Source organism: Python bivittatus, unplaced genomic scaffold (genome assembly GCF_059951505.1).
Source record: "Python bivittatus isolate LINGU-HERP-01145 unplaced genomic scaffold, Pbiv_v1 ctg000690_np1212, whole genome shotgun sequence".
Lineage (NCBI taxonomy): Eukaryota > Metazoa > Chordata > Lepidosauria > Squamata > Pythonidae > Python > Python bivittatus.
Genome location: NW_028277096.1, coordinates 21,355,018 through 21,381,363, shown reverse-complemented (window position 1 = coordinate 21,381,363; position 26,346 = coordinate 21,355,018). Strand labels below are relative to the sequence as shown.

Below are 26,346 nucleotides of genomic sequence, written 5' to 3'. Positions count from 1 at the left end.
TAGACCTGTTTCTTGAATTTATGCAGTCCTTTTTTGAAACCACCCAGCTTACATCTTGCAGCAATGAGTTCCACAGGTGAATTAATAGACTGCATGAAGAAATGTTTTCATTATACGTTTCCTATTAGCCGGCTCCTGGTTCTGTTGTTGGAGAGAGGGAGAAAAACCTCTCCCCTTTCACTTTTCCTGGTTTATGCATGATTTGATACACCTCAATCATGGTCTCCCCCTGCAAACTCTTTCTTTTTTCCAAGATAAGGAAACCAAGCTAATTGCAAAATTGGGAGGCTGATATAAAACTTGATATGTGCTGGGTCTGTTTGCCCACGAACAGAGTCTTAACATTCTGGTTCTTTGGTAAAAATCATGGGAAACTCTGCTTTTGTTGCTGTAATCAAAACAACATCCCTAACTAAATATTTATTCTAAATGGCACAGGAAACTGCCATCAAGTACCTGACAGATGGCTGCTTGTTAAGGCAGATCTTGGCCGACCCGCATCTGACCCAGTACAGCATCGTTGTTCTTGATGAAGCTCACGAGCGAAGTCTCTGCACGGTGAGTGCTAATGAAACAGGCAGATGAAGAGTTGTTTCTCTGGGCTGGCTGGGGCAAGGAAGCTCAGCCAGCCAGCCAGTTATTCATTCATTCATTTAAGCAATGTTGGCGCTTTGCTGTGTGGCCCCATCAAAAAGGGTGCCCTAGATCTGAAAGACACAGCACAAAAAGAAGAGGGCGTGGGAGGGAGAAGGAAAACTGTAGGCTTAGATGCTAGCTCTTAGTGCAGAAAAGAGAATGCAGCCAAGGTCAAAGCAAAACTTTGATACGTGAGACAGTTTAGATTCCACCCCCACCCCGACATAATATTCTTTCCAAAAGACAGGACGATAATGGTCTGTTGGGGGATCAAAAAAGTCTGGATGGTTCCCATGTATACAAAATATATTATGCAGCATGGCAAATATAAAAAATTACAGCATGGTTTCTGAGGAGGCCTAAATGTTTATAAACACCACAAATTGGTAGAGGCACAAGAAGAGGGAAATTAGAAACCAAATAGATTTTTAAGCTTTCTCTTTATTGTTGTTTATTTTTGTATTTGTTTTTTCTTAATGTGCATAAACAACTGGGAGAGTACAGTGGGCACCTTAGTATTAAGCTTAAGATAGAAACCTTTATGATATAATAAATAATTTAATGCCTTTTGCAGCTGTTTATCCATGCCACATCCAGCTTTGCATGTCAAATTTAAGCACCCTTGCGCTTATCAACATTAACATTTTAGAAAGCATAGTCCATATTGACATAAACTTTCTTTGGATCTTGAGAGGTTTAAATTACCTAAATATCAGAGTGTTAATAAACTCCAAGCAACGCTATATAAATAGCACCATACCCAAATAATGTAATGCACTACTTGTGTTTTATAATAATACAATAAAACAATATAAAAAAGGGGGGGGAGTCAGGTTGCTGTCATGACCGGAGCCTTGCGTCATGTTTATGTGCATCTCAAGTGTGAAGCCCTGAAAAGGGGCGGGGCTTCAATTCCATGGTGGCGGGTGCCGTTTTGATTTTTTTTACCCTCCCACGGGAGGGGTAAACCCATTGGGGGGAGATGGGCGGTTGAAAAATTTAATAAATAAATAAATAAAATAAATAAAAATTCCCCTGGTCCGTTCCCTTCTAGAGTGTGCAGTGCTACAGTCCCAGTCTTTCTTTTTAGATTTGATTCCCCTCCTGGCTAGCTCTAATTCTTGTGGACTAGTGACTTTAAAACTTCTGAGAGCCTGCTAAAATGCCAGCACGAGTCTTAGATTTGAAGCTTCCTCCTTCCTGGGCTGTTTTCCTCCATCAGAGAATACTAGTCTTGGCTGGTATTTCCCTGGTAGCTGGGCGTATTTGTGCCAACAGAAGGGTCAGTTTGGGACTGGCTATGAAAGACCATCAGCTTGCTCCGTGTTTGGACGTGGGCTGTTTCTCAAACGTTGGACTTCAGTAGCGCCACCTCTCTTTCAGGATATCCTCTTTGGCCTGTTGAAGCAACTGTTCCACCAGGAAAAAGAAGTCAGAAGGAAGGAACCCCTGAAGGTTGTGGTTATGTCAGCCACCTTGGACCTGGAGAAGTTCTCAGCGTTCTTTGGACGTTGCTCGGTGGTGGAGATTCCGGGAAGGACGTATCTGGTGGAGCAGATCTTCTGTGACGGTCTGGGCCCCAGGGATGTCAACAGCTCTGCGTACATCACAGAGGTACCGACTGGTCACTTTCATTTTATTTATTTGCGGAGCTCTTGGTGGTCTCTGAGCTTGGTTGTTTGCTTGCAGATGCTTCATTACCCAACTAGGTAACATGATGGTGTTACCAACTAAATAACATGGTTTTATTTATTAATGTACAGCCCACTTTTCCTGTAGGAGTTCAAAGTGAGATGGAGATGGTTCCGTTCCCCCTTTTTCCACAACAACAACCCTGTAGGGTAGGCTGGGCTATCAGGGAGTAACCCAAGGTCAGCCAGGGAGCTTCTGTGGGTGAGAAGCATCTTAAACCTGATTCTCCCCCTTGTCCATATTGGAGATTGATAGGAGGGATAGTTTTTCCAGTGTTTTTCAGCTGGAAGCTTTGGGGCCAAATGCAGATCTCATTCGCCAAGAGACATTATTTCTTTCCACCTTTTCCTTCTCATCGAGGGCTTCTTCTGATGCATGGAGAAGGAGGCCCTCCAAAAAAATCATTTTTTTAAAAAATGGTTCATTCGTGATGGGGGTATTCTTCTCCCATGCGGGTGCCCACCAGATCGTGTTGGAACTGCAACTCCCAGAATTCTCCAGCTTGCACAATCCCAGGGAAACTCAAATGACGTCTTCGCACTTTCTGTACTGGGTTGCTGACCATGGCCTGCACTTTGGGACATCAGGTGGAAATTCATAGCGTTGCAAAAGTCTTTGCTAGGCTTGAGAAAAGGAATTGGGGCGGGGTTATGCAAATAAAGAGGTGGGGTTATGTCCATCAGAGGAAGCATCGTTTTCAGTGTCTTTTAATAGGAAGGGGCACAACTGGAGTGTGCAAATCAACCTGACAGTTGTGCAAAGAACCTAGATGTGCTTTTGTATCTTTTCCTTCAGAAGTGAAGGGTTTCTTTGATGCTCATGCTAATTTAGGAGAAGCAGCATGGGTGTCCCTGGAAGGAGGGGTAAAACATCGAGCGGACACAACCATATGATCATGGTCAACACACATAAAAGGGCTGAGATTTCCATTGTGGCTGCCATTTTGACTTTTTTGACCCTCACCCCTGGTTCCATTCCAGAAGCAGATAAACTGTCAGCATCCAAGATTAGTAAGAAGACCGAATGCCCAGTTATTTCACCTTTTTGAGCAGGATTAGTCTTTATTTCTACAGCTTTTCTTTAATCCCCTTAAAAACTATGCATTTGTCTAGCCAAGCAGTTTGGAACAGGGGTACCACAAAGTCAGCTGCAGGAAAGCATCAAAACCTTTCCGGTTTCCAACTGAGTAACCTTTATTGAAAGATTAAGCAGAGAGGATCAGCCACTCATTTTTCAGATAATCATAACAGATTGAAATGGAGGATTGCCTCCTACTATATTTATTAGAATGTTGTTCCGTAAAAGGCGGTTTACAGGGAATCCACAGTGCTCCGTACCAAAGCCAGACTAAAACTTTGCAGAAGTTCTGAAGATTCAACACGCTTTCCAATACCACGGTGTTTCTTTACAGAAGGGAAATGCCAAAGGGCCGATAGGTTGGTCTTCAGTCCTTGTTTCTGGAGGGGAAGTTGTGCTCCTTGGTTGTAGGAAAAGCATCAGAGTCTTGTGACCCCTGAAAAACTGGCCAATTTATTATAGCATAAGCTTTTGTGGACGGTCGTTCGAGTCTTTAGCTCCATGGAAGATTATCCTGAGGGGAATTACATATAGGCTGGGAGGAAAAAGAAAAGAAAAGAATCAGATTGTGGGCAGTGTAGACAGTGAGAACTACTTGTAGAAGGTGAATGGCTACTATCAAGTGGTCATTTTTACTGTCTGCACCTTCTAAATTTCATTTCCCTTAGATCTCTCCTTTTACAATCTCCCTGTTCCTCTATCATGGATGTTTATAAAATACTGTTTTTTGCTGCATTTATCTGATGTAATGGATTAAAAAAAAGCTCTGCTGTGATGTGTGTGTGTGTGCGCGCAGGCGCGTACCTTTAACGTACAGTGTTATTTGACCTCCAGGAAAAGCGTTTGGCCTCCCGCTTTCCTCTGTTTTCATTACTTAAACTGCCCTGTGATGGGAGCAGAGAAAGCAAACCTTTTGTCTAATCTACATGTATCATTTTGGTCCATGTCTGTGTGTTTCGATCAGTGTTTCTCAACCTAGGCAACTTTAAGATGTGGGGATTTCGACTCCCAGAATTCCCCAGCCAGGCTGGCTGGGGAATTCTGGGAGTCGAAATCCCCACATCTTAAAGTTGCCTAGGTTGAGAAACAGTGGTTTAGATGAAAATGGGGTCATGGAAGCATCGAACAGTATCTTTGGCAGCTGTTGCAAGTGAGCAGTAGTTAGCACAGTGTGAAAGAAAATTGCATGAGTGCCTCCTAAACTCTTAGCATTGTTTGCTTCAGACTATCAAAGTGACCTTGGATGTCCATTTGAATGGCTCGGCTGGAGACATCCTGGTTTTTCTGACAGGTAAGTGTTTCTTTGCTCCCAGGTCTGATGTTACTTTGTGGAAAATCTCTGCTCTAATTGGTATAATTAAACATCATATGAATTCTCAGGGCTTGCAGGTAGTCCTCGACTTACGACCACAATTGGGACCAGAACTTCTATCGCTAAGCGATCAGTCGTTAAGTGACTTATGCCCAATTTTACGACCTTTTTTGCCGTGGTGGTTAAGCGCATCACCATGGTCATTAAGCAAATCATGCGGTCGTTAAGTGAATCCAGCTTCCCCCATTGACTTTGCTTGTTGGAAACCCTCTAGGAAGGTTACAAATAACGATCACGTGACCCCAGGATGCTGCAACCGTCTAAATACATGCTGGTTGCCAAGTGCCTGAATTTTGATCACATGACCATGGGGATGCTGCAGTGGTCTTAAATGCGAGGACCAGTCGTAAGTCACCTCCTTCAGTGCTGTCGTAACTTTGAATGGTTGTTAAATTAATGGTCATAAGTTGAGGACTACCTGTATTGGGGTGGCTAGAAGATTGTAACCTAAATTGGGAACTTACCTAAATGGGAGAGCAGGAATGCAGAGAATGTAAACAGTCATCCATCATCGACTCACACAATAAGTTCTAGAGATAAGAGGAAGTTCAGGTAGGGTCCCCTTGGGAAGGGAACAAAAAGTGTTTGGAATTGGCTGGTTACAGATTCTGTACTATCATGCCTGCTCGCTCTCTCTTATACTATCTGTTAAGATTACCTTTTTCTGGAATTTAAAAAAGGTAGCTGTGTTCACCTCTCTGGGTGCCTGACACTCCTACTTGGAGTGACTGAGTAATTTTATACTCTAGTTTAAAACATTATATATTTTAAAATATGGTTAGCCACTCCTGCTGAGTTCAGGGAGCACCTCTTGCTTATTCATTAGGATGAGATGCTGCATTTCTAACCCAAAATCCTGTACCTGGAATACTGTGTTAATTTGCTCCTGACCAGAAATGAGCGTTCTGGAATTTTCTTCCAAAACATGTATCTTGCAAGTTTCTGCACCTAGAAATGGCTACCTGGCATGGCTTGCAGGCCTGGGTCTGTAGGTCTTAAATGTGGTATTACATAATCTAAAAAAAGACATGCCATTTGAATTTATTGTGACACCCAGAGAGGCATGCTGTATGAAAGGCACGGTGCAGAAATTTAAATGTCTATTATATCCAGCTGTTAGGAATATCAGGCTGGGAAAAAAATATCAAAAGGATGCAAAGCATGAATAAGCAATGCCTTGTCTCAGGAGCTTGGGCCTCTGAATATTTTCTAGGATTCAGAACATCAGTGGTCTCTTCTGGGTGCACACCCCAAATTCCTTATCAGTAGCTGCTGCTTCATTAGGAACTCATATATGAGTATAATTCATTTTTTAAGAGGAGGAGGAGGTGGCAAGAACAAGTTCAGAGGATGGCAATGAAGATCATATAGGGACTTGAGGACTAAAGAAATTGGAGATGTTCCATCTGGAGAAAAGAAGACGGGGGAGATATGATAGCTATGATCAGGTCCCTAAAGAGAAGCTACAGGAAAATGGCCAAGAACTATTTATTACTGGTCAGAGTGCACCTAGAATACTGTGTCCAGTTCTGTTCACCACAATCCAAGAAGGATGCTGAAGAACTGGAGAGAATGCAGAGAAGACCAATGAAGATGGTGAAGATCTTGGAGGCTAAATTCTAGGAAGAATGGTTAAAAGAACTGGGAGTGTTTAGTCTGAAAAGAGAAGACTAAGGGGAGACATGATAGCAGTCTTCCAATACCCAAAGGGATGTTGCAGAGAAGAAGGTGTGTACGTGTTCTCCAGAGTTCCCAAAGGTAGAGCAGGAACCAGTGGAGGGAAGCTTTACAGAGGGAGATCCAAGCTTCAAATAAAGAGGAATTACTGGACCATAAGAGCTGTTAAGCAGTGGAACAGCCTGCCTCCTGAAGTTGTAGGTGCTCCATCACTGGAGGCTTCCAAGAAAAAATTGGACAGCCATTGTCCAGGATGGTCTGAGGATACCTGCATTGGGCAGAAGGTTGGGTTCCATGACCCCAAGGTCCCTTCCAACCCAAGGATTCTATGATTCTGTTTGCAGTGACTATAGCAGTGTTTGAGAAGTGTGGACAAAGCAGACTTTGAGAAGTGTGGACTTCAACTCCCAGATTCCCTAGCCAGCATGGCTGGAGAATTCTGGGAGTTGAAGTCCACACATCTTAGAGTGGCTACAGTTGAGAAACACTGTTCTAGAGGGATGGTCAAGATGATTCTTGTGGTCTAATCCAATGCCATAATTCTACAATTCTGCAATTTTAAGATGGGAGTTTTATGGTGCAACTGATGGACACTGAAAAGGCACAAACTGTAGCAAGAACATACCGACTTTGTGAAAACTTCTGCTCTAAAAAGCAGACAAACACAACACAACAACAAGAAGGCATGGGAATGTCCGGACGATGCCTTGCTGAAACTTTGAAACCTTGTAGTTTCAGTACCTGTTGCAGAGTTTCTCTTCCCTTGCACCCAAATTTGGGTTTAAAAATAACAGGCAGCCTTTAAAACTGTTCCCTTTATGATGCCTGTTAGCGTAACATGAATAAGCTGGAGTGCTTAGAGGAGTAGATGCTTAAAAGATTTTATCTTGTTTGGTCGAAGCTAGACATCTGTTCCCTCCTGAGCTTGGAATAGACTTCCTTTCGGTTCTTCAAAACAGTATTTTAAAAAGGGCTTGTGGTTTTGCACTAGGGCAATCGGAGATCGAAAGGGCTTGCGAGCTTCTCTTCCAGAAGGCTGAGATGATAGATTACCGCTTTGACGTAAGAGATCGCTCCGTGGAAGGCTTACTCATATTGCCACTCTATGGCTGCATGCCAACAGGTGAGAGCTGCTTTTATCGCACGTATCCTGTTTTGTATCTCCTGCATTTTGCAGCATTCTGTAAAGCGTCGTGAGAAGATTTCTCCTTAGGCTTTTTTCAAATCTCAGTTGACTTTGGACTAAGGAGCTGGACAGGTCTGAGAAGTTTGCAGTTTCATGACTCCATAGACTTGCAAGCAAAAACACAGTTTTGAATAATAGCAGTGTTTCCCAATCTGGGCAATTTCTAAACCAGTGTTTCTCAACCTGGGCAACTTTAAGAGGAGTGGACTTCAACTCCCAGAATTCCCCAGCCAGCATGGCTGGCTGGGGAATTCTGGGAATTGAAGTCCACTCCTCTTAAAGTTGCCCAGGTTGAGAAACACTGGTCTAGATAGGGACTTCAGCTCCCAGAATTCCCCAGCCAGTGGTTTGGGAATTCTGGGAGTTGAAGCCCACATCTATCTGAATGTTGCTTAGACTGGAAAATAATGGTATTTGGCTAGTTTGGTTTAGCTTTGAGAAGCGCAGTTCTTTTTGATTGCCAGTGGCAGAGCTGAAAGTAAGCAGGTGGGGAAGTTTTGGTCACTGGTGGCTGTTGAAGACGCAACTTAAAATGCTCTCTTCATTTGTTGGCTCCTCTGAGCTTCTGAAATGTGCAATTATCAGCAGCAAACTAGATTTCACCTAGTGCTGGGAACCAAATGATGGCTTTTTATGCATGATAAAAACTGATCTTCTTCATGGTCTCCAGCATAGCAATCTTTCAAGAAACCTCTCATTTTACAAGCTTCATCAGTCAGTCGGTCTCCAAATTCCCGATTTGTTTTTTTTTAATTTATTTGACTGTATTACCATTTTTTAAAAAATACACAGAAACACCCAAGAAAACAGCCTACCACAAATCATATAAAAACCAACTGTCGACACAAATAAACAACAGAAGAACGTAATTAATAAAATGCAATGAGAAACAAAATAGGAAAAAAATATGTGAACAGATCTCCCATGTGTTGCCTGCACTGAAAGCAGCCCTTGATCCTTTGAAAAAGTTGCATTTGAGATTCTCTTTTTGGAAAAGAAAACCTGATTCCAGGTTTTTCCAAGAGAACAGGAAAGAGAGCTAATAAAAAGAGAAACGTGGTGCCTTGCAGCTGGCTTGGGCTCTATTCTTGGTGCCCTTTAAGTATGCTTGGCTACAGTTCCCAATATCTTCAGCTGTCCTGGCTGGGGATGATGGGAGTCGTAGTCCAAGTCAGTTCACTCCTTGCTCTCTAGCCCGGCTGGCTGCTGGTCTGTTTCAGAGTCCAGTTTAACTTTTGGAAGTTGGTTTTAACCTTTGGAAGACCTGGACAGCTCCAGAAACAATGCCTTGTGATCTCTCTCTCTCCCTCTCTCTCCCCCTCTCTCTCCCCCTCTCTCTCATATTCTTCTGATCCTGTTTTTGTTATTTAGATCAGCAGAGAAGGATATTCCTCCCCCCTCCTCCAGGGATCAGGAAATGCGTTGTCTCCACAAATATTGCAGCCACGTCTTTGACCATTGATGGGATCAAGTAAGAGTTCTGGGAATGTTGACCTGCGCCTGAGGATGAACCGTGGAGCTGTTTCATATGCAAAAGCTGTCACTTGGCTTCCCATTAAGAAAAAGAACTTTTGAAAGATGTGCAAAGGCTGGTAGGACATGGAGCCTTGCAGAGGCCAAGGGAGAGGTCTGCAATCACATTGGTAGTCCTGGGTGCTAAGCTGCAAACTCCAGGCTGAGGATATCATGTGCCAGCCAGGTCACCACAACATGTTAAACTTTATTTTTAAAGATGGACCCTCATGAGCCTTTTGGGCCAATTGTGTTTTAATTGGGGGGTATTTATATTTTTATTGTTTTTACTGTCTTGGTTTTTAACTGTAAGCCGCCCAGAGTCACTCTCTGGGGGAGATGGGTAACATATAAATTTAATAATAAATAAATAAATAAAAATAAACGTTATTTGCACATGTTAAACCAGTGTTTCTCAACCTTGGCGATTTGAAGACGTGTGGACTTCAATGTGTGGACTTCAAGCTGGCTGGGGAATTCTGGGAATTGAAGTCTAGGCATCTTCAAGTTGCCAAGGTTGAGAAACACTGTTCTAATCCATCCTTAGCAAGCCATCTTTGATCTTGCCAAGGACCAAAGAGCTGGAAATGTCAAAAAGAGAACAAGCGTTTGTATGATCACATCTTGGTTTAATACAACAAAATGTGAACCAGCTTTGGTTCACACTCGTCACACCTTCCCTCTTTCCTTGTGTTGGGAGCAGTCAAACCTGGGAATCTCTAATAACTCCGAGGTCCTTCTTTCCTCTGTACCAGGAAGCCGTGGTTAGCAGCTTTAGAAGAGCCAAGGTACTAAATGATGGGTTGAAGTCATCTTAATATCCTTGGTTTCCCACTAAGAAATAGCATTGGCTCTGGAAGTTGCTGGTCTTTTCAGACAGGCGCATCTGTCTTTGAGCCGTGTCTAGAAAGAGAAGGGTTTGCCTTTAATCAGCATAACCTGCAGTTTCTTTTGTGATGGCTTTTCTCTTTAAGATGTTTGATCGTATCATGTGGATTTAGGTGTGTCTCCAGTTTAGCACGACTTACGTTTCTGTGTTCCTTTTTTTTTCAGGTATGTGGTCGACAGTGGGTTTGTGAAGCAGTTAAACCACAACCCAAGAGTTGGCTTGGACGTGCTGGAGGTGGTGCCAATTTCGAAGTAAGTTTGATGGAAATCTTGGTTTAGCTTTGCATACAGTGCTAATCCAGTTTGTTTCACTTGTGGTTTGATGTATCCTGGGAAGCTTAGTGTGTCAGGTGAACCATGGTTATCTGTTTGGGAATTCCTGAACCCAGCCAGGTTGTGTGTATATGTAAAAGTACTAATTTTATATTGCTTGTGTAATTTTCACCTTTGTTTTTGTGAAGTGTTAATTTGAATTGGGTTTGGATCATACCTCAGTGCAGAGCATGCTATAAATAACATTTTTGTTTGTTGTTCTGTCTTCCGGTAGAGAACAAATTAGACTTCGTGGGGCCCGTGTCATAAACTCTATTCTTAACCCTGTTATCACCATTTATTATTAAATAATTTATAACAGTGTTTCTCAACCTTGGCAACTGTAAGAGGTGTGGACCTCAACTCCCAGAATTCCCCAGCCAGCATGGGGAGTTGAAGTCTACACATTTTAAAGAATTCTGGGAGTTGAAGTCCATGCATCTTAAGTTGCCAAGGTTGAGAAACACTATTTTACAGAGATTTTCCAGAGCAAAATGGATGTCTGAAGTCCTGCAGATATTTAAGGCATTCACGTTGCCCCCCTTAAAACCCAGAACATCTCCAAAATCATCCTGTTTTAAGGTTCTGTCCCTTCTCCCATTGAGACTGTGGCCTCCAACATATCTTGGAAAACCTAATGTGGCCCTCAGCCAGCTGCTGTGCATTCCTGCTGTCATTGAACCCCCATGTGGCATCTCAGGATGATGTCTATTAATCCAGTGGAGATATCACAGGAAAACCTAGCTGGTCTGTGCTAGACACCCTTTGGACTCTGTAGTTTTTGAGCCAGCTTGGGTATTTGCACTGGCTTGATCACTGATGCCCTTGAGGTTTTGTACCTGGGCTACTGCAATTCCCTCTACGTGGGACTGCTCTTGGAGACTACCTAGAAACTACAGCTGGTGCAAAATTCAGCTCCTCAGCTGCTATGACTGTTGGCCGAACGCTGCGGTACCTTTACTGTGGGAATCACGTTGGGAAGCTGCGTTGCTTTGGTTTGCTGATGATGAAGTGTAAAGCCCTGTATGGTCCTGGTTGCCCCCCAGGCTGGAAACCTGGTCTGCCTGATGCAGACAAGCAGAGAGGACACATTGTGGGTCCCAAAGGGAGATGGGGGTTGGGGCCTGGAAACATCCTCCTCCGCTGCGCCCCCTTCCTCTGGTATAGCTTGCCTCCCGAAATCAAGATAAGTCCCTCATAATAATATTCAAGTAGGCAGTGAAAATGCTGCTTTTCTGCAGAGTAAAAATTACACAGTGCTGGTTATTTGAGAAGCGGATAGTTGTCTTCAGGTTAACTGGATTCTTTGATTTTGATGGTAATTTTATAATAGATTACTTCTGCATTACATTGTGGGAAAGTTGCCTTGCATCTTAAGGCCTCAGGGATCCATGAGCCATGCAAACGAATACAGGTAGTCCTCGACTTACAACCACAATTGGGACCGGAACCTCCATTGCTAAGCAATGCGGTCATTGAGCTGCACCCAATTTTAAGACCTTTTTCACCACGGTCATTAAGCAAATTTGGTTTCATCCATTGACTTTGCTTGTTGGAAGCCCCCTGGGAAGGTTGCAAATGGCAATCATGTAACCCTGGGATGCTGCAACCGTCGTAAATTACATGCCAGTTACCAAGCACCTGAATTTTGATCACGTGACTGTGGGGATGTGTGACAGTCATATTTGTGAGGACCAGGAGTAAGTCACTTTTTTCAGTACCATCGTAACTTTGAACAGTCATTAAACAAATGGTCATAAGTTGAGGACTACCTGTACCTAAAAATTTTAGCTAATAAGAAGCTGAGATTTTCTGATTTTCAATGTGCAACCTCCAGGAGTGAAGCTCTGCAACGCGCAGGCCGAGCTGGTAGGACAGCATCTGGGAAATGCTTCCGGGTATATAACAAGGAATTTTGGGAGCAGTGCATGCCAGACCACATGGTTCCAGAGATCAGGAGGACCAGCTTGACATCTGTGATGCTGACTTTGAAGTGCCTGGCAATCCACAATGTCATCAGGTAACCCTTGGCATGAATCTTGTACATCGCCTGTGTACTTAAAATGCTGAGCTAGGTCCAGAGAAACCCATGTTCTCATTGGCACTCAGCATGTGGATCTGTTGTTCTTTCTCTGCCCAGCCTATCTTGCAAGGTTGTTGGGGGGAGGGAACTGAAGGTGAAAGTGTTATACAATGTGTTCTGCTTTGAGGTTCTGTAGAAAGGGTCTATCATGTTATTCATAATCTAATGAATAATAACATAATAAATAATAATTATGTGCAGGCACAGATCCCAATTTTCTAAACATTATAACATAATTTGATCTTCTAATTTCATATTTTTCTTAACATCTTTGTCTTCTGATTATTAATCTTAAAACCTGCTAACATACCAAAGTCCCTTAATTTTCCCATTAATGTTTCTACTCCCTCTAGGGGATCTTCTAAAATTAACACAGAATCATCTGCAAATGCCCTTAATTTATAAGTTTCTTTTTTTAATCTTAACCCTAATTCTCTTATCTTGTCTTATGTCTCTATTCAGTACACTACTTCAAGAACTAAAATGAACAGTAGTGGAGACAGCAGAAATCCTTGTCTTGTCCTTTTTTGAATCTCACAAAGTTTTGTTAGTTCTCTATTAACAATTATTTGTGCTTTCTGAGAAGTATAAATCGATCTTACCCATTTAATAAAATGATCTCCAAAGTTTGTATGTTCCAGAATGCTAAACAAAAAAATCCAATTCAAATTGTCAAAGGCCTTCTCTGCATCTAAGAATATCAAGGCAGCTTGTTTTTCATTATGTTCCTCCAAGTATTCCAAAATATTTCTAATACTATCTCGTCTTTTAGGTAAAAACCTACATTGATCTTCATGAATAAAATCCTATAAAATTATCTTCAATCTTTCAGCCAAAATTGTGATAAACAGTTCGTAGTCATTATTCAATAAAGCTGTTGGTTGATAGTTCCTTTTAAAGTAAAATCTTGAGATATGAATGCTATATTAGCCTCTTTCCAGCTGTCAGGAATCTTTCCATTCTGTAGAATAATATTCATTGTTTGTTATAAAGGTTGTAAAAGCTCTTTGCGCTTTTTGCTTTCTCTTTGCTTTCTTTCTTTTTTTTCTGCCTTACTTTATATTAGTTTGTATTAATTTTTATCTTCTTTTTTAAAAATGTCAATAAAAATCATATAAAAAAAAGAGATTGTTTTCCAACCAGGCATTTTACACAACCCGCATGAATCAGACTGTGCTTTTATTGTTTTCCACGTAGATTTTTCCCAGCCCCACAAGGTAGACCAGACCAGGAAATCAATTCCACAGGAAGGCTGAAACTCATTTTGCTGAGATTGGCTATAACAGTGTTTCTCCACCTTGGCAACTTGAAGATGTGTGGACTTCAACTCCCAGAATTCCCCAGCCAGCAAAGCTGGCTGGAGAATTCTGGGAGTTGAAGTCCACTCATCTTAATATAATAAAAGAATCTTGCAAGTCTGATTGTACTGGACCTCCTCCTCCTCCTTATATCTCGGTGTATTAGGGAGTTGTCTACCTGAGTCGCTTCTGAATGTTATCTCATTGCTCTGGACTTAAAAAAAATTTCATCCCCTTTTGCCTAAGTCACAGTTCCTGGATACCTCCGTCAAGGTCCTCTTCCTTACTCTCTGTAGGTTTCCATATTTGGACCATCCGGAAGAGAAGCGCATTCTAGTCGCCCTTAAGCAGCTTTATCAGTGTGGGGCAATTGACAGGTAAATTTTATTATTTGTATAGTTTCAAGCAGGAGGAGCCCTTCACCGGCACAAAAGAGTGTGTGTCCGGCAATTGGGGAACATGCTCCCCCCGAAGTGAGGCTCGCCCCTTCCCTGCTATTGTTTAGGACAGTGATTCTCAACCTTGGCCGTTTTAAGCTGTGTGGACTTCAACTCCCAGAAGGCTGGCTGGGGAATTCTGGGAGTTGAAGTCCACCCATTTTAAAGTGGCCAGGGCTGAGAAACACTGGTTTAGGAAGTCCCTTAAGACCTGGTTATGTCACCAGGCCTGGGGGGTCTTTGGAAACCAGAGACATTCGTAGATGGCTCCACTGTGATTGATATTCTTGCTCCGTGGGGTTTGTATATTTTAATTTTTTTTGACAATATTCTTATTTTAATAATTACTTTTTATCCTTTTATATTGGGGTCACGAAGAGTCGGACACGACTTAACGACTGAACAACAAAAATCCTTTTATAAGGATTGTTTTTATCTATTGGCTGTTGTATTCAGCTGTTGTACGCCGCCCAGAGTCGCTTTGTGTGAGATGGGTGGCCGTATAAATGCGATAAATAAATAAATAAATTAAAGTAAATGGTGTGTGCCCATTGATAAGGCTTTGCCAACTGGAGCTGCAGCCAGTCAGAGGAGACACTGTGGAGCGAAATGTTGCAAGAGTCACCTTTTTACTATAGTAAAACCTTAATTTAACAGACCAGGAGGGCAGGGAATATCCACGCCTCCCAAATATATGTGAAATCTGCAAGTTTGTAATAATAACGTAATAATGTAATAATGTTTTAATATTTAATAAATTAAATCAATAAAATTTAGTAATTCAATAAATTAATGTAATGTAAAAATTAAATTAATCAATTAATAAAATTTAATAATAATTTTAATATTATTAACTGTAATAACATCATGATAATAATAATAAACTTATATGCTGCCTGACTCCCAACAACTCGGGCAGCTCACGAAGACATTATAGTAAAATCAATAAAAGACCAAAGATGGCAAGCACGATGAAGCAAGGGGTCTTCCTTTCCTTCACCAAAAACCTGGGCAAAGAGTCAGGCTTTCACAACTCTTGTAAACAACAGCAGAGTGGGGGCCCTCTGGATCTCAGTCCCGGGACCTCATTCCAGAGAGCCTTATGTCATTATGCAAATGGTGTAAATTGAAGCAAATGGCATAAACTTAACCTAAATTTAACATCCTCATTTGGAGTACTTTAGATACCATGGATTGGCCTGTCACTTCAGGATATACACAGATGGAAATTTTGTTCGTTGCATCCAGTGTCTGCTAAATGGGAGGTCTGTTAAAACAAGGATTCACTGATTTTGCAACAGGGTAAAGCTGGGTTAATTAAACAAACTTGCTGTATTTATATGACATACAGTGTTCAGACAAATAAATCTTGTTAAGCTTAATGGGGTGGCTAATCATCATGGAGTGCTATTCGAGCATCTTGTATCAGCCAGTTGATTGGAAAATATAATCCTTCCTTTCACATATCTTCTCTCCCATCTTCAAATGGTAGGAAAGGTCACGTGACCAAATTGGGCCAACTCATGGTTTGGCTTCCTCTCCCTCCTAACTTGTCATGTGCCGTCCTCAAGGCTGCCTCTCTTGGCTGTGATGACCTGCTGCTCCCGATTGCGGCCATGTTGTCTGTGGAGAAGGTCTTCATTCATCCAGGTGAGAGCCGGTGGGATTGGGGGATGGTGGCAGTGGCTGGTTGGTCTTTACTGCTTCAAGACCCACATTATTCCTTGGGTTGGTATTGCTGGAGGCTCTTTAGTCAGAACTACGCGTGTTCTGTAGGGGAAAAGGTAGTAATAAAACCAGGCTTCCAGGACAGCAGAGAACTAGAACATTTTTTAAAATCACCCCCTCCAGTTGCATATGAGTGAACAGTGCAAGATGCATGATAATTACCTGGACTGTCAAAAGATGATGGTCTTGGAATCTTACTAACCTGTAGATTTTGGAACTCTTTGGCTCTGTGGCCAAAATGCATTGATGGTCCTGTGATGCTTTGAGGAGAGGAAATTTCATCATTTATCATAGCTCATTTTTCACTGTGGGAAACCCAAGAACCCAGAAGAAAAGCATTATCATAATGTTTTCTTACCTGAAAGCCCCTTTCCTTAAACTACACATTAGGTTGTGACCGTGTTCCCATAATAAACTCAACCATAATGTGGTTTGGTGTGTTTGGTTTTTGATTAATTATGGGTCATCAAGCCATTGTCAACTCTTAGCGACCACATAGGTAGATTTTCTCCATGATGATCTGTCCCCAACCTGGTCCTTCAGGTCTTCCAATGGTGTGGTTTGGCATGCCTGGTCTAAAGGCAGATCACGATTCGGAGTGTAACTAGGGAGCGATTCCTTAACCACAATGTGCAACCATGAGTTGTTGTAGGTTAGTAATGAAGGTTAAATACCTTCATTCTTATCAACATGTTGTCTGAATCTGGACTAACATCTAGCTTATGATTGAGCAGTGATTAGTCCTCCGGGAAAGTGATGCGAGGACAGGAGTAGCTGGAAAGTGGAACTGTTCTTAGTGGCATCTTTGATGTTCTTCCTTTCTTTTCACCCTCAGTGGCTTGGGGGGGTTAACAGGGGACACCAATGGGATCATGGCCTTCCTTCATCTCGCACAGAATGTTTTTGTTCCAGCTGAGCTATGAATTGCTTTTTCTGTTGTCCTCAAAAAGTAAGGATATAAAATAGAAAGTGCCAGACGGCAGAATTTTCTGGAATAGTTGTCTTTGGCAGCAGAGAGGCACTACTGGACACATTCCTGTTTTGGAAAGAATTTTGTGGTTTGGATGCCTTTTTTTCCTCCCCCTGACCTTGATGATTGTTGATAGAGCAAAAGAGTCTTTTTTTTAAAGTGACCATTAAACATTGGTTTATTCTGTTGGAGTTATGCAACATGCATGAAGTCTGCACAGTTTGGAGGCAATTTTTAAATAGATATTTTAAGCTTCTGCAAGATTCAAAGCCTTTGAGTTGTCTTGTAAACCCTCTTCCAAAAAGCTGCAAAAAAGCAAGCCAAAAACTTCAGCACCACCCGCTCCAGGGGTGCTCTGCTACCCAAAAAAGAGATTTATGGTTTAAAAAAAATTTTTTTTTAAAATTATTGTCTTCGGTTTCATAAAATAAAATTTTATTAAATGTTAAAAACGTTATTGTTAACATTTCCTGTAAAAACTTTATTTACTAGTTTGTAATAGTATTTATTTATTTTTTATTAAATTTGTATGCCGCCCATCTCCCCCAATGGGTGACTCTGGGCGGCTCAAGAAACGAAAAAAGACCCTCCCCAAAAAACAATCCTAAATATGATTGTGTAAAATTGGTGTCATTGAATCTATAAACATGCTATGTTACATCACAGTTTGTAGAAAGAACCTAGAGAAAAAATGACTGCAAACTTTTTTCCAGTCATATACCAGGTTCTGATTAGGAGTTTGCAAATGTTTGGATTCAGTTTAGAACAGTGTTTCAGAGTGCACGACAGCTCCCACACCCTCTAAAGCACTTTCCTGGCGATCAAATCGAAATTGATATGTGGGCCTACTTTTGAGGTCTAGCTAACATCCATTATTGTCCAAGTGGCTAAGTTCTGAAATGGCATTGTCTGTAGATGGTTCATTAAAAAAAAAAAAAAAAGCAAATCCAGTGTTTCTTGAATGATGGCAAGTTTGTTTTTGAAAGGGAAATAAAAAGGAAACCGATTCCAATTTCCATATTCTTTAGGGGATCCACAGAAGCAAAAGGAAGCTGAGCAACGGCACCAGAGTCTTTCTTTACAAATGGGAGGATGCAGTGACTTTACCACTCTCCTGAACATCTTTGAGCAATGCAAAGCAAGGTATTCGGATAGTCTTGGCCAGAGAACAGGCCGAATGCAAAACTGACCCCAGGAATATTTAGCCCTGGGAAGATGTCCAGGGCTGTCCGGCAGCAAGGTGCTATAAATATCCAGAGAATCAAGCAAAGGTTTTGATGGCAAAAAGAGCAGGGGTGGGGAATGCATTTCTGCATATCAGGAAGCTTATACTAGGTCAGTGTTTTTCAAACTTGGCAACTTTAAAAGGGGTGGACTTCCACTCCCAGAATTCCCCAGCCAGCATGCTTTAAGATGGTGGACTTCATGGCTGGGGAATTCTGGGCTTTGAAGTCCATTCATCTTAAAGTTGCCAAATTTGAAAAACACTATATTAGGTGGTAGGAAGCTGGGTAGCAGCGGATTTTTTATGGGGATACGTGGTGGTGGGAAATCTGTCCCCCAAAAGTGGAAATCTGGATGAGCAGGAAGTTATAACTATACCGTTTTTCAAGTTGGCATGGCATACCATCCTTAAGCAAGGGGTAGTTAATCTTTTCAAGTGCCATGCAAGCTCATGAAAATACAGATATATGTAAGAGAGATCTCTGGGGTTGAGGAAGAAGTGGGACTATCTCAGAACATTAATGTAGTTAATGATGAATGGATGGATGGGTATTTCAAGGTCAGATTTATATGGGAAAAGGACCATTATGTCTTCAGTCTTGAAAAAGAAATTTGAACAGCTCTTAGAGACTCCACCTTAATGAATTCATTAACTAATGAATACTGGAGTTTTGGTATTCAGTGTCCAAGATTTGGAAAATTAATTCCTTACCTTCTGGACAATAAACCTAACTAATGAGATTCATTATGAATCTTTTGTTCTGGGTTTTATTGTGCTATTAAGGGCATTATAATATATTTTTAAACATATATTTTTCACAAGATTGCCAAATCCCTCACCCTGAAGATTTTGTGTGACTGTGCCTGAGAATGGTGAAATCTTGCAAGAAATCTGAATGTGCAAACAAGGACATCAAAAGATGCCTCACAAGAATGGGCCACCTCATGCGATTTTAACCTTTTAAAAACACATATTTAATTTGAGAGTACTGTAGGCACCATCTGAAGATGTTGGGGGCGGTTTGGTGCCTGCTAGCACTTCATCACTGATCCCTGCCTAAAACAGTCTGCTAATGCTGATAAGAATGTAAGAGACAAAGCAGTCCTTCTTGGCTTAGGGGTATGACAAAATGCAATCAATACAGTTTCTACTGGGCGGGAAAAAATGTAATCTTATTTGTTTCTCTGCCTTGATGCTCTTCTCCAGCAAGTCTCCTTCTGCTTGGTGTCAGGAAAATTGGGTCCACTGGAGAGCTCTGAAACTGGCTTTCAGTGTAGAAAGACAGCTTCGTGAAATCGTCAACAGGCTGAAGCAGGTAAATTAAAGCTTGCCAAGGATGCATGCAATGGATCTTGAATCCTTCCTTCCTTCCTTCCTTCCTTCCTTCCTTCCTTCCTTCCTTCCTTCCTTCCTTCCTTCCTTCCTTCCTTCCTTCCTTCCTTCCTTCCTTCCTTCCTTCCTCCCTCCCTCCCTCCCTCCCTCCCTCCCTCCCTCCCTCCCTCCCTCTAACTGAGATCCATCTGTCCATCTCTTTCTTCTGAGATCTTCAGTCCGTCCGTCCGTCCATCCATCCATGACTGACTGACTTCTGTCTCTGTCTGTCTGTCTATCATCTACCTATTCATCCTTGATTTTTTTTATCTGATATTTATCTTTTATCTTCTGAGATCATCCATCCTTCCATCCATTTGTCCATCTGTCATCTTCCATGTATCTGAGAACATCTGTCTATCTGGTCTGTCTGATTTATTATCTGCTACAATCCAGTTTACAGTAATGATTTTTAAAAAATATAGTAAAAATTATAATAAAAGTGCAATTATAATAATCATCATGCTTTCTATAAAATTGCAGCCTAAAAAAATAAAGCAAAAGACCTAAACAGTTTCCTTTAATCCCAATAAAAAGAATATTTCTCTCTGGGATTTCGTTCTCCAGCTGCCAGACTTTCTAAGAGAGGATTTTGACGGTTCCAGAAATGAGATCCTAAGGAGGTGTCTCTGTGCAGGTTATTTTGCCAATGTGGCCAGGAGGTAAGGGCTTCAGTTTGGGGTGGGGTGGGATGGGGGGGTTTAAGTTGGTGTGGGGCAGGAAGTTGTGCCCATAGCACGCAGCCTTTGGATCATAATTTTTGGTGCAGAGATGTACGTGGCTTTTGTGATACCAATAGAAGCGAATGTGTGTAGCTCAGGGTTGAACTGTGGAGTCCTTGGGGTTCTCTGAGCTTGGCTGTTTTCTTGCAAACATTTTGTTACTCAGCTAGGCAACATCTTCAGTGCTAGAATGAAGATGTTCTAGCACTGAAGATGTTACCTAGCCGGGTAACGATACGTCTGCAAGAAAACAGCCAAGCTCAGAGGCCAAGGACTCCACAGACTTTTGTGATTTCCCCTGGCCAGAGTCCTCTGGGAATCTGGGGGACTATAGTCCACCCTGTCCAGACTTCCTGGCATTGGGGCAAAGCAATTTCATTCCCCCCTTGTTTTGGGCTTTCATTTCAGGTCTGCAGGGAAGTCTTTTCGCACCATGGATGGCCACGGCAGCGTAGCCTATATTCACCCTTCATCTGCTGTAAGTTCCCTCTTTTGGTTAGGTATTATTCAGCGGTGGAGACTTTGCTGTAAAGACCTGGAGGGAAAAGTCACTCAAGCAGATTCTTTGCATTCATGACCTTACTGAGCCTGTAGTTCAGTGGCTCAGCGTTTGGCATGGGGGTTAGGAGTAGAGCATTGGGCATCATTCTGCAACAAAATATTGCAGTTTCCTTGGTTCTTCTAGTAGGAGCACTCCTGTTCACGGTTCCCCAAGCTGGCCCCTCCAGGTGGATTGTCCACAAAAGAAGGAACCCTTTCAGACATTGGCCCCCATGATGAAATAACACAGGTTCAGGAAACCCTATTGCTGCCCAGAAATGCCCTGGGGATGAGTGAGGGATTAGGAGTAGACATCTACATCTCAAAGACTCTACTAATTGCATCTCCTACTGTCCCGCAATGAGCCTATCATGCTAGTAAGAAACACAGCCACCCTGGAAGACTTTTATGGGGTCCCCCTAACCAACTTTTTTAGACTGAAGAAGCTGCTTGGACAAGTAGCGAAACGCCTCTACCAAAAAAGAAAAGAAGTCCAGTTGCCATAACTCAACCTCCAGACGATTCCACCTGGATGACTGAAATTTTCATAAACATATGCCCAGAAACAATTGTTGAGGTGGGCAGCTATACAAATTGATTTAATAAATAAATGTCTGTTCTCCTCTCCCTCTGTATTTTCATGAAATATCAGCCACCTTACTGTCCACTCCCTGGAGGTCTTCTGTGTATTTTCTGGAAACTTTGCAAGATCCCATGTGAGACCAACATTGTGCAACCCTTGTTCACCTCTCCGAACATCACCTGTGTTTAAATAAGATGATGATGATGATAGAAAGACCTGCAAATAGAATGACTATGGCAAAAGAAAGCAAAGGTAGTACCAATAGTTATAGGCGCCTTGGATGCAATCCCCAAACATCTGGAGCACCACTTGAAGACCATCGACATTGACAAAATCACCATCAGTCCATTGCAAAAGGCAGCTTTACTTGGAACAGCTTCCATCCTGTGATGATACCTTTAACACCATCAAAGAACCACATCTGCCTATCCCGGGTCCTTGGGAAGGTCTCGATAGGTGGATAAAAATGCCAAATCCAGTCTAAACATCTGGCTGACTGTGCCACCAACCATAGTAATAATAATAATAGCAATTGTGGGGAGTCTGTAGATGCCTTATAGGGTTAAAGCTGATACCTTGGTGCCTATGGAAGTTGGGTTCCTGCCCTGTTCGGCATACTGTTGGGAATGGTGGGAGCTACAATGCAAAATATATAATGCTGCCCTTGAAGATCATCTGGAAACTACAGCTAGTTCATAGTGCAGTGGCACACGCAGTAATGGGCACTCTTCCCTATGGCCAAGTGTCACCGCCGCAGTGTAAGCTGCACTGGCTGTCAGCTGGCTTCCGGGTGCAATTCAAGGTGCTGGTTGTTACCTTTAAAGCTTTCATGGAGTAGGACCTGGTTACTGAGGGACCTCCTTTCTCCCATTGTTTCTGCCTGCCTGGTAGGTTCATAAGAGCATAAGTGGGTATGCTCCGGGGCCCTTCTGTTGAACATTGCCATTTTTGAGACCTAGGGGTGTGCCTTTTCTGTCACTGCCCCCGCCTTCTGGAACAGCATCTCCCCAGAGATAAGGATGATGCCCTCTCTCTTAGGGTTCTGGAAAGCTCTGAAAACCTGGCTTTGGTCCCAGGCCTGGGATTAACGTTTTGAGGGGATGCCTATCATGTTGTGTTTTCTAGTGGCTGTTTTAGTCCAGGCTATCTTGCTTTGTTTATATTTTTAATTGTTTTAACTTTGCATTAGATGTTGAATGCCAGCGAGAGTGTATTGGAGTAGGTGGCCGTAACAAATTTAACTAAATAAATAAAATATCTGATGGGCATCAAGTTGAGAAGATGGAATTATGCTGGTTGGGAACATCTCACCAGGGCTTCAGAAAAGCCTGGGGTCGTGTACACAAAGCAGTGCTCTCCATCTCTACAGCCCTTCCCCCACCACTCATTGTCCTCTAACATCTAAATCCCTGGATCATCTTTAGCTCCATGATCAGGAAGACCAGCTGGACTGGATCCTCTTCCATGACGTTGTGGTGACCTCCAAGATTTACTTGAGGACGGTGTGTCCAATTCGTTACGTGTGGGTGCAGGATCTGCTTCCTCGGCTCCACCAGATTGATGCTTATGAGCTGAGCAGCATGGCCCGGGAGAATGTGACAGAGGAGGAAATGGCTAAATGGAAGATGAAGGAAGCCCTCAAAAGACAGAATGGTGAGCTTCAAAGTGCTGGGACTACCAGAAAGTCATCCATGTCTATGTTGTGTGCTGAGACAGGAGGAGATGGTTGATGGATGTGGATAGGACTCTCGCTCTTTCCTCATTTTGCACTCTGATCTTTTGTCTTTAGAAGGGGCACCGGATGAGCCTGCCAAGAAGATGGAGAAGCGGAATGACGAGCAGTCAATCAGAGATGCTCGCGCACGGTACCTGGAGAGGAAGCACCAAAGACTGCAGGGATCCAGCATCTCTTCCAAGGACTCCAGCTAACCCAGTCACTGTGGCCCAGCGATTGCTATAAATGCAGTTCCTGTGTGATCATTTGCATTTTTGGATCAGAGCCTACGCTGCTGGTACTAGCTGGGAAGAAGACAACCTGGGACGCAGGAGAGTCCAAAGAATCACCTAAGTCCTGCAGGGGCAGAGTTACAATCGGGTATACAAGGACAGTCAGCAGAGATGAAGCAGCATCGAGGGTTGTAGCTACTAGTTGGAGTTGGAGAGAATTTCTGTTTTCTTGCTGAGGCCCTCTTCCCTTGCGAGATACATTTTAGGGATCAGTATTACATCTTGCAGATCCAAACCAACATGCTAGGTAGGTTGCTAAGATGCAGGTGAGGCTGTTTTGATTGCATTGGCCCCAAACTCCAGCATTTCTATACACCACCCAGAGTCGCTTTTTTGTGAGATGGGTGGCTATATAAATATAATCAATCCATCCATCCATCAAATAAGCCCAAATTAGTTTACCTTCACCATCTCTGATTTCCCTTGCATTGTACCCCAGGAATTGTAATAACAGGAAAATTCATTGGGGGCAACCAGGACACTGTTAAAAAGCCAGCCTGCAGTTGTACTGAAATCAATAGCAACACTGATGAGGATTTTTGATGGCTGAACAACAGTGCACCATTGTAATAAATCCTGATTCTTTCTCTTTCCCAAGTTGGAGGAAAAGATCCTGAAATGAATATATTTAACTATTTGTAGATCTTATTTAATGTTTTAATGTACAGCCATTGATGTTTTTCCTGGCTGGTGCAATTTGAATTTGGCGTATCACGTCAGAATTGTTTGGGTAAGTAAAATTTTCAAGCAGGACTATAATGAGCTTTTGTGTTTGGTTTGCTGTTTCATATGACCGTGCTGCATTGTGTGCGCATAATATATTCTGCAGCAGCTGCTGTTGGTTTGTAAAATATGGAAATAAATTTTGTATACTTACTATAAATCTCTGATGGCTCAAATTGCATTTCTGCCTGAGCATATTGTCTGTCTGATGGAGACTGCTGGAGACTGCCAGCCAAGAATGAACATTAGTCTTGGATGACAGCAATGTTCTTTTTGTAGATTTATTTATTTATTTATTTATTTATTTATTTATTTATTTATTAAATGTATTTCTGTGCCTGCCACAATCCAAACGACTCTTGGCGGCTTATGCAGGGAAAAAAAAAATCCAAAATAAAACATACCTGGGACAAAAAATGTTTTTGCACGAGGGAAATAGGGTGAAGAAAGATGACAATGTTCAGCCACAACGGGAAGGGTCTCCATAACTCATTTCTTTAAGAACTTTCAAAAGACTAAGAGGGAGCCTACCTGATCTCCATCGTTCTACTATTGTATTAACCCTGTACACACACTACACCAAATGGTGATGTGGTTGGCTTGTATCGTGTGAACTCAGCCAGTGTGGCAGGTAAAACTTCCAAAGAAGTTAATGCCAAAAAGTATTTTTAAGAGGCCACAGACCCTGACTTCATGCAACATTCCTTTTAGGTCTAAAATACAAAAAAATCTTGTTTAGGGGCATCTGTGGGTAGGGAGGGCGGGAGAAGTGCCAAAAATGTAAAAAAGGTGGTCATGAATGCACAATTGAAGTCCTGCCCCCTTTTTTTTTAATCCGGGTTGCAACACAAGGGGAGGGGCTTCAGTTGTGCAGTCATGACCATCATCTTGTGTTTTTGACCTCCCCCACTCCATGGACACCCCTGGAGGAAATTATTATTATTAGATTTTTATCCCACCTTTTTTAGATAGATCAATCAACTCAAGGGGATGGACATACCTAATACTCCTGCCTCCTATTCCCCCCAACAACCACCACCTTGTGTTGAGAGAGAGTGACTTTAGGAAAAAGTCTAAGTGGAAGAGGGACACCCCAGAATAACCCACTGGGAATTGGGTACACCCAATGAGAATGGATGGCCATTGATGGCTACAAAAACGGAGGGTAGGGAGAGAGTGAACAGAATGAGTGAACAGTAGCAATCTGTGTTGCAAACATTTGTAGTTGGACCCATTTGTAATTGCTGAACACCGGCAAGCTTATGAATGTTATGCTTATTTCTCACCAAGAGTTCTGGGAATATATTTTCTTTTCCAACCCAAAGAGAGCCTGGGTAATTTCTTTCTCAGGCAGCCCAGATATTTCTCCCTCAACCCTCAGTTCTCTACTGTTATTTTCCTTCCAGGATTAAGAGTAGATAAAGCTACCATGAAACACTCTTACATAAGAAATCCTTGAATTCCTTTGCTTTGGAGTAATTCATCATCCTGACATGTATTTTTGGAACAATGAATGGTAACACAGGTATGTGAACCCATTTGAGGAAATATTTATGAGATATGAGCTGCTGTTATTTGCAAGAGCTGACATATGATAGAACAGTGTTTCTCACCCTTGGCAACTCTAAGATCTGTGGACTTCCACTCCCAGAATTCCCCAGCCAGCATGGGGAAGGGGAAGGGGAAGTGGAAGTGCACACCTCTTAAAGCGTGCTGGCTGGGGAATTCTGGGTGTTGAAGTCCGCACATCTTAAAGTTGCCAAGGTTGAGGAACCCTGCTTTAGAGGACACAGAAGGCTGGACTACCTGGGTCCACCAGATCTCGGTCAGATCCAGCAGGGCTCCTCTGGTGTTCTTTGGAGGAACACAACAGCATCGTTCCTAAGAATATGAAAGCAAATTTGAACTGAATATGAAAGTGGTCTAAAACCACTGTTAAAGATTGGGGAAGTTTTTTATTTTAAAATGTTAAGGCTTTTAACATAAGCAGAATTGTTACGTGTAAACATATAAAAAGTTACTTCATTCTATTGCCGCTTTAGTTTCTCTTCTGCCTCAACATCTAAATTTAGGCTGCCATTTCTGCAAATCATGGGCCTAGACACTTCTGCTCTGCAGTGTTGTAAAGTGCTTCATATACTGATTGTACCATAGTAATGTTGCATTATCATCCTTTCTCACGGGAGGATAGAAAAGAAAAATGCAACACGTCAAACTCTTCTTGGGAATAGGCGGAATGATTGTTAAGTGCACTAGTTCTACCCTGATTATTGGTTCCAAATTTAGCCACTTTTTATGATTGTTTAC

At 42.2% G+C, this 26,346-nt stretch overlaps 1 protein-coding gene across 2 annotated transcripts in view; it reads left to right on the top strand.

The window, feature by feature from the left end:
* Positions 1 to 23,678, top strand: part of DHX40 (DEAH-box helicase 40) — a 33,556-nt gene extending 9,878 nt beyond the window's left edge. For both annotated transcript variants that reach the window (XM_088152302.1, XM_088152303.1), the window contains exons 4-18: positions 439 to 558; positions 2,020 to 2,250; positions 4,630 to 4,696; positions 7,446 to 7,577; positions 9,012 to 9,111; positions 10,206 to 10,292; positions 12,190 to 12,372; positions 14,030 to 14,110; positions 15,663 to 15,820; positions 17,897 to 18,011; positions 19,300 to 19,408; positions 20,032 to 20,126; positions 20,595 to 20,664; positions 22,734 to 22,962; positions 23,099 to 23,678. In XM_088152302.1, the coding sequence (XP_088008428.1) occupies positions 439 to 558; positions 2,020 to 2,250; positions 4,630 to 4,696; positions 7,446 to 7,577; positions 9,012 to 9,111; positions 10,206 to 10,292; positions 12,190 to 12,372; positions 14,030 to 14,110; positions 15,663 to 15,820; positions 17,897 to 18,011; positions 19,300 to 19,408; positions 20,032 to 20,126; positions 20,595 to 20,664; positions 22,734 to 22,962; positions 23,099 to 23,238 (1,917 nt within the window). In that variant the 3' untranslated portion in view covers positions 23,239 to 23,678. The remainder of the gene's footprint in view (positions 1 to 438; positions 559 to 2,019; positions 2,251 to 4,629; positions 4,697 to 7,445; positions 7,578 to 9,011; positions 9,112 to 10,205; positions 10,293 to 12,189; positions 12,373 to 14,029; positions 14,111 to 15,662; positions 15,821 to 17,896; positions 18,012 to 19,299; positions 19,409 to 20,031; positions 20,127 to 20,594; positions 20,665 to 22,733; positions 22,963 to 23,098) is intronic.
* Positions 23,679 to 26,346: the final 2,668 nt, after the last annotated feature.